Here is a 12747-nt window from a genome sequence, read left to right as displayed (position 1 = left end):
CGCGCGAGGGTGTAATCCCCAAATAAAAAAAAAAGAAAGGCAATCGCGCCTGGGCTGTAGTTGAGTGCAGGTGATAGTCTAGTCGCAACAATGTCCGTCTTCTCTCTGAACATCAACCCCTCCAACCCCGTGACGCTCGAAACCCTCGACACCGTCGCCGACACCCTGGGGATAAAAGTCGCCGAGCATGAGAAAGAAGACTATCTCCGCCTGCTGGCCGTGTACCACGAGAGCGTGGAGGCGTTAATGAGTCTTCCTGGTGCGCCTTACCCCCTTCCTCCCCTACCAACCTCCCCCCATCATCAACTCAGCGTATGCTAATCAATACAAACGGCCAGACTACGTCCCAAAAGTCGACGAAGCCCGCTTTTCCCGACAGAACATCCACTTCCCACCCGCAGACGAAAACCCGCTAAACGCATGGGCCTGGAAATGCGATATACAGGACCAGGCCCCGCCTTCATCACCAGGCCTCCTAGCCGGCCGCACACTCGTCATCAAAGATAACATCGCCGTCAAGGGCGTGCCCATGCTCATGGGGACTGACATGGTGAGCGGCTATACGCCGGTACGACTTCCCACTCCCACCCCGATCTCTTTAAAGATGTACTGATAAGTGCGCGGGCACAGGACACAGACGCAACCGTCGTAACCCGCGCGCTGGAAGCCGGCGCAATCATCAAAGGAAAAGCCGTCTGCGAGAACCTGTGCCATTCGGCGACGAGCAGTTCCGCTGCCACAGGATCCGTGCATAACCCGTTCGCGCGCGGGTATAGCAGCGGCGGGAGCTCGAGTGGGTGTGGTGCGCTGGTGGCGAGCGGGGAGGTCGATTTGGCGATTGGCGCGGACCAGGGGGGCAGTGTGAGGGTTCCGGCTGGGTGGTGCGGGCTGTATGGGCTGAAGCCGACGTTTGGGCTTATGCCGTATACGGGGTGTGGATCGAATGAGCCGAGTACGTCCAATTGGATATTCCACCCTAATAGCACCAAATGTGGCGTGGTATGGGCTGACAGTGTATGGCATCAAAGCAAACGACCACCTCGGCCCCATGACACGGACCCTCCTCGACAACGCCCTGCTGTTACAAGCAACAGCCGGAAACGACAACATTGACGACCGCTCCTTTGCTGCGCCTCTACCATCCCAAATTCCCGCATACCACGACATCCTGACATCCCTGCCCAATCCCAAATCCCTAGCGGGGATGAAAATAGGCGTCATAACTGAAGGAATGAACATGACCGGCATTGACCCACGCGTGTTGCAGACAATAAAACACGCAATATCCCTCTTCTCCACACTCGGCGCAACAGTATCGCAGGTCTCAGTACCAATGCACAGCAAGGGCGCCGCAATCTGGACGCCCATCTCCAAATCCGGCAATTTCCATTCGCGGATGAACCGCGCGTTCGGGAGGCGCGGACACGCACTCACAGAGCTAAACACGCTCTTCCACCCCCTGACGCAGGAAAAATGGGATAAAGCATACGTCTCCACGAGGAATATCTACCTGAATGGCGCGTATGCGGAGACTCAGTTCCCCGGGATCCTGAGCAAAGCGACAAATTTGTCACGGCGGCTGCGCGATGAATATGACAGCGCATTGAAAGAATTCGATGTGCTTGTTCTGCCGAATCTGCCGTATATAGCGAATAGCCATGTTGACCCCAAGACGGCGACGCCCCTGCAGATGATTGCCAAGCAGGTTGGGCTGACGGCGAATACGGCGCCGTTCAATCAGAGCGGGCATCCGGTGCTTGCAATGCCGGTGGGGATGTTGGAGATTGATGAGGGGCCACTTGCTGGTACAGGGACGAAGTTGCCGGTTAGTTTGCAGGTTGTTGGGCACTGGTGGGGGGAGGTTGATGTTTATCGGGCGGCGTATGCGTGGAGTTTAGCTTTTGATTGGAGAGAACTCTAGACTTGGATTGGGATTGATGGCTTTGAATGGTGATTTCTTATGATGTTTTCGGCGTAGTGAGACTGTCGGCAGAAACTTAAAGCCACCCTGGGCATTTGATGAAAGCCAGAGGGTAAGCGTTAGTTGATGAAGGCAGTCAAGTCAAGCATAGCCAATCGACTAAGCCAGATCGTTGAAGGCAGTTGATAATAGCCATTCAATGACCGCCAGTTAATTCAGACACTCGATATGAGGCAGTCAATGTAGGTCAGTCAATATAGGACAGTCGATTAAGGCCAGTCGATTAAGGCCAGTCGATCAAGCTAGATGATAAAGGGCAGTGGATTGTAGTCATTCGTTCAAAGCGAATCGATAAAGCCAGTCGATCGAGACCAATCACTCGAAACTCAAGAAAAAACCAAAAGACCTTGGTCCCGACAGGGGTTATGGCACCGGCAGGGCTGGTTGGGGTCATTGGGCATGATCTCCGGATTGGCGTTTGCTTCGCAGAGGACGAGGGAGCGGAGTTGACGGCGGAGCTTGACGATCTGGACGCGGCGGTGGATGAGCTCGTAGGCTGAGGTGACGGGGTGCATTTTGAGTTAATGATAGCTTGTTGTTTAATTTGTTGATGTATATTCAATGAGTTGGGACGTGATTCGTTGATTGTTCGATAGTGAGTGATGTATTGACAGTGTCGGAGTTGGTGTAGATTGAGAGAAAGATCCCCGAGAAGAGGCGAAGAACATAATCGAATTCACCATATAGCTTGATATGACGTAGGCAGAGTCTAAATGACAGCGCTACCCCATAGCGAGCAGCATGGCCGCCATTCCGAGCCAGCCCTAAGTCCCCGGACTCTTCCCTGCCAACCGGGACGCATGCCCCGGGTTCAACCAGACCTGGGATTATAGTCCGAGCCCTAATGATGTAATCCTCCACGTCAACTCACGTTATCTCCAGATTGCCATAGCGTGATCAGAGATGCGGAGGCACAGTATCTGGAGTAGAGTGCCCGGGGACACTGCGGATGCCTGGAGGATTCAAGGTACCTAGGTAGGTAGGTGTCCCACATACGTAGGGTAGAAGTCCTTCACGACAATCCAATCTCCGTAATCCTCCGAGTAAAGTTGCTAGGCCAGGTCACCGAGACTCTCAATCCAATACATCTCCCAATGCTCCTCGGTATCAGCCTCTCTGAATCTCCCAATCCCCCAGCAACCCCATGCTCATCAACATCCCAGTCCCCAGCTTCAACCCGGTCCGCCCAACTTCCCCAAAACTTACGGAGCTGCATCATATGCAAATCAAGCACTCCATCGGGATAGGCAGCTTGATAGAGGTCTGTGTTGGTATCACCGGGCTGCGGATCTACCCAGCATATGTTTCAAGGGGAGCGCCATTTGAAAACCACGCCCAGCTCTCAGCGCCTATTCTAAATCGCAATGCGAGGTACAAGCGGTTACTGAAGAGGATGTCGGAGCGGGGTATGACACGACTTATATACAAGCCAGGAGTTGAACTGGCGTTGTCTTTATTTCGCTGGGGTCGTTGCTGTCGCCGGCTTCCACTATAGGGTTGTCCTGGTCACGGAGATCGACCTCGAATACCGCAAAGTAAGATCGATTCGGGCGTCAATGGTATCAAGTATACGTCTCATGGCGATAACTGCCTTCCCAAGATCCCACTCTCAATACTGAGCAATGCCTCAGGGCCCCATGGGCGTTGGATATCGCAAGTCGAGCCCCTGGCACCTATCGAACGTGGAAAATCTTCCCCTCTAGCATCTCGATGTACACAGAGAGGATGTTTTCCAGCGATACCCAACCTTACCCCATTTATGCTTCATGATACCGTAACAGTCGTCGAGGTCGAGCATGTATGTAGCCTTCTGGGTTCCTTGATCGAAAACAAGTCTCAGCTCGTCGCTCAGATAAAAAGAGGTCGGCGCATACAATTTGAGGTACCTGCCGGGCTCTCAAATGCCCTCGTTCTAAAACATGGGCTCGTCCAGCATTATCTCTGGTGCGGAGAGGTCGTGGATGAAATAGGACAGGAAAAGCGGATGCCCGTCCGGTGCAAGGTGAGCTCGCTTCAGGAACTCGGTCACGCCGGGCTCAGACGGCTGGCTGTTTATTCGGACGGCGAAAAGTGCTCCCACCATGTTGGTGGTTGCACCACACTCCTCTCTCGGATACGGCCTAGCTTGGGACGACCAGTTCGTTGTGGAACGCGGCACAGCGCTCGTAAGCCATCCTTGAGTCAAGGATCTAGGTGATAAGCGACTTATTCATGGAAGTTTTCGGTGATTGTCTTAGAGATACTGCTCAAAGGATCGTCTATGTTTTCCTTGGAATAGTGGCTTGTCACCAAGCGCGTAACCGTCACCCATAGACCCGAGCACCTGAAGCCTGGGACTCTTTTGGGGAGGATCATCACAAAGAAGGACCAGGGGTGTTCTAGCTCTCCTGAAGATCGGAGCGAAGAGCTAAAGTACAAAAGACATCGAAAAAGGGCAAAACCTCCTCATTTGCATTATCGTCGAAGTCGTGCTTTGGGATGCTGCGATGGAGCACCCAAATGGTTGACGCGGATGGTGTTCGAGGAGCGGCTTGCTAGTCAATAGCGTATAGTCGATGGGCTCTCGAAAGGCCTCATAGGGAACGTAAGACCAACGGAAAGACCTCGTTTGGAAAACACGATGAGGCGGATCGGATGTTACTCTATGAAACGAACTTCTTTTTGCATTGTGACAACCATTTGTTAGGACTAGTTGACGGTTAAGATATCTTGCGCATGACTCTAGGCACTGACCTTTGTTGAGGAAAGCCGTACGCTTTGCAGCCAGTAAAGTGACTTTAACAAATACTGAGATAATTCACACAGAATAGGTAACTAACTTTTGACAAGGTTGTCGAGGGAGAAAGTAGCTGAGCTGAGGAATACAACCTCGGTGGATGCACTTCCTGGGAACTAAAAACATCTCGAATGGAGATAATCAGATGGTCCGACCTACTTGTATCCTTGAGGAGCATCGCTGTCAGCGGCATCACGTTCCAGGTCAAGAAAACTCCCAAGTTGATCGAGCATTTTCAAGGACTCGATATCACCCCGTCTACGAGGACGCGCTCGGCTTGCCTTTGCGCAAAAGAGTAAGCGAATCATAGCCGCAGTATCCCTCATTCTGATATCCTATACCTTCTAGCAACGGCGGCCCGTCGGAGTCAAAAGCCCAAGACAAGAATAAGATCAGAGAGGGCCAGGAATTGGGATAGAGATCGTCCCGAGAGCTTGATGCCGTGTCCGCTTTCTTGACATCATCCGAGCGATTGGTTCTATGATGTAATATACGAATCTGGTTTCGGATTCTCCCCCGGGATAACAGACGTTTCTAATCGTTATGTTAATGTAGAGCAAGTGGTAGGCATGTGGTTATCGTACCAAAGAGTCGAAATCAGTGCAGCAAATCTCAAGAAACTCAACCGCTAGCTCGGAAAGCAAGCCTTCGGGTGGACCTGCCATTTGCCCGAAGGCCTCAACCTCATCTCGTGTTATGAAATGATCTTCCTCCGTGAAGAGCAGCCTCCTCAAGGTCTCGCAGTGACCAAGTGTAGAGTGCCAGAGCGGCAAGCAATTTCCGAGGCGAAACGAACACCTAATTCGCAACTCTTCGAGGCCACTGAAAGCTGCGATAAAGACCGAAAGTGCATGAAGGGTCGCTGCCGACTGCGTGATCAAAGACGTTCCTGAATTCTCACGGTAGGCCTTTCGGGCCAAGTCCGAAGGTTGAATCGAACTGATAATAAACCTTTTGAGACCAATAACTATTCTCCGGTTGCTAATCCAGAGTAACAGGTCCTGCCAGCTGTCACAGTAACGAAGCTGCAGTGATCGGAGACTTGACAAAGGGAACACAGAAGACAGCTTATGGACTTGCTCTGTCGGAAACCACATTCCCAGAGATAGATCTTTGAGCGCGGGAAATGTGACCTTGTTTTCCAGCTCAGCGAGCTTCGTTGCGGCTTCTTGGCTTCTTTCAACACCTGTCAACTCAAAAGAGACAAGGTGAAGGGAGTTCTGCCGAAGTGCCAAACAAACTTGAGTCATATCAGCAGTTGTAACCTTCAGCCACGACAGGCTTGTGAGATGTTTGAATGCCGACAGAGATATCACTTCGTGGCGCGCGTGTCTGGCTGTTTTGAGGTAGATAGTTTTGAGCCTCTTCTGGGTTCGAGCAAGAATACCGGAGGGCCCTAGAAGCTCGCGCGGAACGCATGTGCCTAGCTTCCAGCTAGGTCGTTGACGGTTAGAAAATAGGAAATGTGCAGCCATATAGGAGTGGCTTACCTGACCCCGTCCAACGTTTGTGGTTTGCATTTCGTTAAGACCTGAAACAGGATACTAGAAACGAAAAGCAGCTTGCCATATTCACGCGGGTCGTTGCTGTACTTGATGGGAGGACGCAAGTTGGAGGAATATTCCATATCGTTGTAACAATCAATTAACTTTGTAGTCCCAACCTCAATGGTCCGAAGGTGAGCCAGCAGGTGGGCGGGTGCCTCCGACGCTCCACAAAGCCTGGACCAGTCCTTTTATCGCTTGGTACGTAGTACCAGCGACATTGAGCGATATATGATGGGAGCTATGATAGAGTGGATATGTTTGTTGACCCGACAAACACTAACGACATCCTTCGGCGGCAAGAGCTGGCAGGTATATCAGCCGGATGTAATGAGGACGGCCGGGTGCTTGCGAAGGATTGCCATACCTCAACCACCAAAAGCATTATCTCAGGTGGAAGACGCAAAATCATCTTGACGTAGACGGCGTTGGTGGTAACGGATCGGAGCGTTCGGTAGGTGAAAGGTTCGTCCTGTACTATTTTTCGCTCAAACTTGCCCAACGTTAGCTGGATACCGAATGAATTGCCCATCCCAGTGGAACCATACTGACCAGTTGAGCAAAAAACCGACAAGGTAACAATGTCCCTGCCCGGTGTAGTCATTGTAACCAGGTCAGAGATTCGCAGGCCGTGTTGTTGTTGCGACGGGACGCCGGAAGCTGAGCAAGTAGAGCGCTCAATCAAGGGTTGAGAGTCGTCTTTCCATTGGAGAAGATGTGAGCTCAAACCGAGACCAAAGACAAAAGTGAGCAAAGGAATGAGATGAAGAAGACAAGAATGGAAGATAAGGCGGGGTTGAGTGGGATTGTCAACTGCCTCCAGGAAAGGAAGGAACGCTTTAGTCCTGTCAGGTGACCCAGTCTGGCCGGCAGTAATGGCCTCACTTCCTTTAGCGACAGGCCTTATACCTTGATGGAATCATCATAGGCCGCCAAGGAAGCCGGTAGACTGTCTCGGTGCTCAAATGATGTACACAGTCTCAATGGCCATAGACATTGCTCGTCAGTCTACCTTTTAGAAATGCCCACCCTAAGAGAACGCGGTGCTCCATATCGTCCAATTAAGGCCCCGAACCATTTTACTCTTTGTGCAGTCTTTATCCATGTTCATCTGCAAGGGTGCTGTGGTCTAACGTCGGGTAGATGTCCTTGCCTTAGATGTCAAACATGCCCGACTCACCATCCAACAAGTTCAAAGAATCTGGACGCCGATTTAAGGTTATTGTCAAAGGTCTGGGAAAAGTCAAAGCCTTTAGGCTCTAAGTATTGAAAGGGGTGACATGGTAAAAAGACAAAATGGCCATGGAAACCTCCCTCCCCTTTGTAGGCGCAACACCTCAAAGCGCACCCGCTTCCATTAACATTCTCCCCGGTATTTTCAAAGGCAAGGCTGAATCTACCACAGAAGATTGAGACGGCCAGAAATGATAAATAGAGCACCTATTCTTCCTTCTGGCTTTTATTTTCCATCATATCCGCGACGCTCGCACCGATCCCGTTGGCATCCACCTCAAACATCCCGAGCACCTTGGTCTCTTACGGCACCCTACGCCCAATTCCTCAAGCGAAGAACAAATACCGAACTGTCCAGCGTCATCGCTATCATTTCCTGGATTATGGTCTCCCAAAGCCCTCTCTGGACCTGCGTCAGCCTCACGATCTTGCGCATCAAGACTGCCCTGCCGTTCTTTACCATGCACTAGTGGGCTACTACTGACTGCAACGGCGGCGTTCTCCTGCGTGGAGTAGCCAGTTCCAGTTGCCAAAAGGAGCGAAGGAGAACAACCAGGCCATGACCGACATACATTAATACCACTCGCGCGACGCTGGACCCTTGTTTGATGCTTCGCTCGTTTCTCCCGTTCTATCCGACCTGCGTGGATCCCCAGGCAATGGGCCCTGAATGCCGTTACCCGACCCCAGCTCTAGAGAACTACCAGTCTGTTTGCCAGACGTCCCCTCGTTTATTTTCCGCGTTGTCATCGTCACGGTCACGCCTACACCGCGCAGCAATCCGCTATGCTCGGTAGGTCGATTTCCGCGAGTCCGCGAGGGCACAACTCAACCTTTAACGCATTTCCCTCAATATTTGGCGCTTACTTAACCTGTTTTGACCAAGATTTAGCTGGTGTTTACAATTGATTTATTTTTTAATCTATCTTTTACATCCTGCAACTAGAAGACGCTATAGTAATGAATACATACAACATCGTTAAGATTTCCAATTTTTCGCTGCCAATTATCAGTCGAGATCAAGCGTACTTTATTTTAATATTTTCATTTTTGCCCGTAAGAAAAACCCCGTAGCGTTGTTAGACCGGTTGGCGGCATCGCAATTGTAGGTCTGCATCGAGAAAACTAAACTCGTAAGCCCCCAGGACCATAGCGGGAAAAGCCACGACTTGTATATTAGTGTACCCGCAATCATACATCAAAAGCCTTGAAAGAGACCTAGTAAGTCCGCAAAAGGCAAAACCATACTCCGGAGGACCGTAAAGTCGACGGTGCTTTCTGAGGGTGCTGTGTGGGTCTGGCCTTGGAGCCCTTAACTACGGCTGTAGACACAGATGAGGATATGCTGTTCAGATAGGAAGAAGACACTGGATGGTCGCTCAATTTCCCTTGAAGAAAGTCAAAGACCAGATCGTCTGAGAGCCCGTGAGCTTACGTATAGGAGACAAGCAGCATCTACCAGAAAAGAACTTTCTACTTTATATCAATGGTTTTCCTGGGACGGAAGTCAGGATTAGTCAATATGGAATGTGATATTTAATAGGCAGTCTACGGCCATGCCCAACTTGCCTGGCTAAGACAAGATTTGAACGAGTTACGAGGGAGAGTACAGGTCAAGCTTGCTTCTGATGAGGCTGTAAAATCAGGCTTTTACTTTACAGACGAGGGAAGAAAATATGTTGTTAACTAAGAAACATCACTTTGCATTGGATTATGTATGGGCTATAAGGAACCAGGAACCAAGAACAAGTTAAACAAGCAGAACAAGCACAAAAACTGAGCAAAACGCATTCCTAGAAGTAGACAGGTAGACAGATATCCATGAAGTAAAACGAGCGACAATAGAAACCTCGAAACACTAGGGTGAGGCCATTACCAACGCCCCTTCCCCTTCCCTTCGCTCAGACAGAACATGGAACCTTACCTCCCTATCCAAGCAACCCCAGCATCCCCTCCAACATTCTAAGATTCTCAGCCAACGTCATCCGGGCTAGGCTAGGTAGGTTAGTGGGGTTGAAATTGATATGTTAGCCACCAAGCCCAAGCCCAAGCGGAGGCAGAAGAGGAGACCATGGGGCTCTCCCTTCGGTTAGCCGTCCCAGTCCTACAGCAAAACAGAGGGAACGGAACGGACGGAAGAGAAGGAGAGGAATGGGACGGGAGGGACGCGGCAACAAACCCTCAGATGCACCCTAACGGCGCCGAAGGGCGCGGCCATCCATGAACCTCAGGTGTATAATGCTGATGCACTCCCAATAAGGGAAATCGGAGACGAGGAGCATGCAGGTCATTCCAGTGCAGTATCCGGCCATTGTGGTTGTGGTTTTGGCGCCTGGGTGGTTGTTTCGCTGCGAAGATAGAGTCTTGCTTGGAGGGTTCGGAGTTAGAGGTGGGAGATCAAAAGCGAGGTGTTGTGTCTGATGGATGAGGTTGTTGTATCCGCTTAGGAGAGGAGGTTGTGTCTGATCCAGATAGATTCGAGGAATATGGGGTCTATTTATGCTTTTCCATGCTTTGTGCAGGGCTGCGATTCTGCCAATTTATAGGTAATTGTCTCTAGTATGTGATAGTAGTTCTTTGTTACCTTTGCCTGTCCAATTGCGCTCAAAGGATACTCAAAGATTGAATCAATGCAATTCAAAGAAATTCAGTTCAAGATATTTAGATAGTAGATCAAGTGCAGAGACTCACCGCACTGGAGAGAAAGAATACCGTACTAAAGGGTCTAATTGACCTGGAGACTATCATTGAGAGGATGCCATAGACAAATCGTTGTAACCACGGCGAACTGGCGTTGACATGCCTAGAAAGCCTAAGATTATATCAAGATCCAACCGATCCGAAACCTCCTTGGGCGGTATAGAGAACTGATAGACCAGGCGAAGAAAGCATACAAAGGAATCTGGGTGCGGGTTGTGCGGTGCGGGCCGCTTGAATTCTTTGACATGAAGTGCCGAGTTCCTTGGTGCAGATTTGTATGAAGGAAACTGTGCTTTGTTCACGCTTTGTCCAAAGCCCATCATGGTCCGGAGCGGACCGAGCATAAGGAGAACAGATCCTAAAAGACAAAGAGCAACAAGGACAGTAAAAAGTGCAATTGTCTTCAAGGACTTGTCTGAACTGGGTAGCAGATGACGCTTCATATATGCCAATCCATGCCAACCTATGCCAAAGGCTTTGTGGTTTGGGGTAAACGATAGGGACCCCGAAGTAACAATGGCTTCGGCGCTAGAATGGCGGGCTGATGGAAAGAGCTAGGGTTGGGGAGGTAAACAGCAGGACTACGGCCTGCGCTGCTGAAAGGTTCTTGGGACGAGCACGGTTGACTTCGTAACATTAGATTCTCAGGACTATTCAACGCTGGTGGTATAAACAAGTAGCACTTTTGGCCTTGATGGTTCTATAGGGTTAGGGTAGGGTGGGGGTAGGCCGTGAACGGGGCGAGGGGTGCGACGCCGTGATTGCAGCTTGGCGCGGGAGTCGAGCAGCGTCCAGCACCGCTCGCAGGGGCAAGCCGACAGTCTGGTTGCGCGGAGCCCGAGGAACAGCGAGCGTGTCAGCTCCTGACCGTTTCGCACTCCGGAGACGTACGTCCCACGACGAAGGATCGAATTGAGAGAGAGCTGGGTCGAGATATGTAGTAGGGTTCAGCCGACCAAGCTCATGAGAAATGGATGCCCTCAGTATTGCAAGCATGCAGCAACCGCAAGAAAGCATTCTCATCACACTTATTCGCACGGTAATTAGCCAAGCCCGCCGTATCCAGCACCTTCTCAATCTTATGCTGGATCAAGCGCGTCACATTCGTCTTCGCAACCTGCTGCCCAGCAACAGAGATAATCGGCCCGCTCTGCGCAACGGCAGCACCCTTATCACCACCCTCCCCACCCATAAAGATATCGCCGACATCATCCTCATCCACAATCGGCCCCGCATCATCACCATCAACATCCATCTCCATATCAACATCCTCATCTTTCACACTCGTCGCCGCAAACTTGCCCTCAGGGAAGGGTGTCTTCCCCGTCAACATATCAACATCCCCCTGCGCCACCTTCTCTGGATGCATAGCTGCCCACGTAATCCAATTCCGTTCAATCATCTGCCGGATCTTGGTCGCCATGAACCCCGCGCGCAGCGTCTTGTTCTTGCGCACGAAGCAGATGCGCAGCATGCCGTCCCACTCGTCCCAGCTGATCTCGGGCTTGCCCGGTTTCGGCTCGATGCGCACAACGCTGGACTCGACTTGCGGGGGAGGGCGGAAGTTGTTTCGCCCGACTTTCATGATGTGCGAGACTTTCGAGAAGAACTGGACGTTTACGGAGAGACGCGAGTAGAGCGCGTCGCCGGGACGGGCGAGGAGGCGCAGCGCAAACTCGCGCTGCACCATGAGCACGCACATTTTCGGTGGGTTTGGCATGGAGAGGAGTTTGAAGATGAGGGGGGAGGAGATCTACCGACGGCACCGCAACGTCAGCGAGATCACAACGACCAGAAAGCAAAGGGTATAAACGGGTAGGGTACGCACCTGATACGGCGTGTTACTAATAACGGTCTGGAATGGCGGCAACTTGGACAAATCGGTCTTGATGAAGTCGCCCAGGACAATCTGGAGCTTCTTCTCCATGGGCGTCGCCTGCACGCGCTTCGTCAACTCCGCCGCCATGCGCGGGTCGAATTCCACCGCGATGACCTTCTTTGCTTTCTCGAGGATCCGCGTTGTCAGGATACCGGGACCAGGACCGACTTCGAGGACGGTTTGGCTGGGCTGGACATTGGCCTTGTCGACGATGTTGTCGGCGATCGCTCCGTTTTTCAGAATGTGCTGGCCGAGGTCGGTGTTGAATTTGAAGATCGCGGAGCCCGCTTTTGCTGCGGCGCTTTGGCCCCCGCCCTTGGTGGGCTTTTGGTAGGGGGAGGCGGAGGCGCGGGCGCTCTTCTTTCGGTCGACTTTGCCCATGGTGTTTGTGTAGGGTTGGTTGTTGCGGAGATGAGGCGGCGGGAGACAATTTCGCGATCTTTTTTTCTCTTATCGCGCTGTTGGTGGTTGGTGGAACCGCACGTGATGATAAGCTGGCTTATTTTTTGGTTTGCGCACTTGAATCAAAAATCTTTTGATCTCCACATCAACTAGCATCATTGGTCTAGTGGTAGAATTCATCGTTGCCATCGATGAGGCCCGTGTTCGATTCACGGATGATGCATCGACTTTC

The 12747-nt window shown here is 51.4% G+C and overlaps 3 protein-coding genes and 1 non-coding gene across 4 annotated transcripts; 2 read left to right on the top strand and 2 right to left on the bottom strand.

Annotated features, from left to right (window-relative positions):
- Window positions 1–90: 90 nt before the first annotated feature.
- Window positions 91–1921, top strand: BDW74DRAFT_175501 (uncharacterized protein; the record flags this gene model as incomplete). Its single annotated transcript, XM_073728341.1, has 4 exons — window positions 91–259; window positions 339–568; window positions 631–952; window positions 1029–1921. The coding sequence occupies 4 exons, from the start codon at window positions 91–93 to the stop codon at window positions 1919–1921; spliced, it is 1614 nt and encodes a 537-aa protein (XP_073586447.1).
- Window positions 1922–5015: 3094 nt separating this feature from the next.
- BDW74DRAFT_175500 (uncharacterized protein) lies at window positions 5016–6384 on the bottom strand (the record flags this gene model as incomplete). The annotated part of the gene is made up of 3 exons (XM_073728340.1): window positions 5016–5291; window positions 5342–6191; window positions 6248–6384. The coding sequence occupies 3 exons, from the start codon at window positions 6382–6384 to the stop codon at window positions 5016–5018; spliced, it is 1263 nt and encodes a 420-aa protein (XP_073586446.1).
- A 4556-nt stretch (window positions 6385–10940) lies between these two features.
- BDW74DRAFT_112236 (dimethyladenosine transferase) lies at window positions 10941–12526 on the bottom strand. Its single transcript, XM_073721811.1, has 2 exons — window positions 12063–12526; window positions 10941–11987 (listed from the first exon to the last, which is right to left on the bottom strand). Exons 1-2 carry the CDS (start codon window positions 12492–12494, stop codon window positions 11196–11198), a joined length of 1224 nt encoding a protein of 407 aa, XP_073586445.1. The 5' UTR covers window positions 12495–12526; the 3' UTR covers window positions 10941–11195.
- A 141-nt stretch (window positions 12527–12667) lies between these two features.
- On the top strand, window positions 12668–12738 carry BDW74DRAFT_t80. Its single transcript has one exon. It is a non-coding gene; the product is annotated as a tRNA-Gly (tRNA).
- The last annotated feature ends 9 nt before the right edge of the window (window positions 12739–12747 follow it).

Source organism: Aspergillus multicolor (genome assembly GCF_047715735.1).
Source record: "Aspergillus multicolor strain CBS 133.54 unplaced genomic scaffold BDW74scaffold_5, whole genome shotgun sequence".
Classification (NCBI taxonomy): Eukaryota; Fungi; Ascomycota; class Eurotiomycetes; order Eurotiales; family Aspergillaceae; genus Aspergillus; species Aspergillus multicolor.
This window is presented reverse-complemented; position numbering and strand designations above follow the sequence as displayed.

Coding starts and splice junctions, on each gene's coding strand:
- BDW74DRAFT_112236 (XM_073721811.1), bottom strand. CDS start 12,494: ATGGGCAAAGTCGACCGAAAGAAGAGCGCCCGCGCCTCCGCCTCCCCC. Junction 11,988..12,062: donor TTAGTAACACGCCGTATCAG/GTGCGTACCCTA, acceptor TGCCGTCGGTAG/ATCTCCTCCCCCCTCATCTT.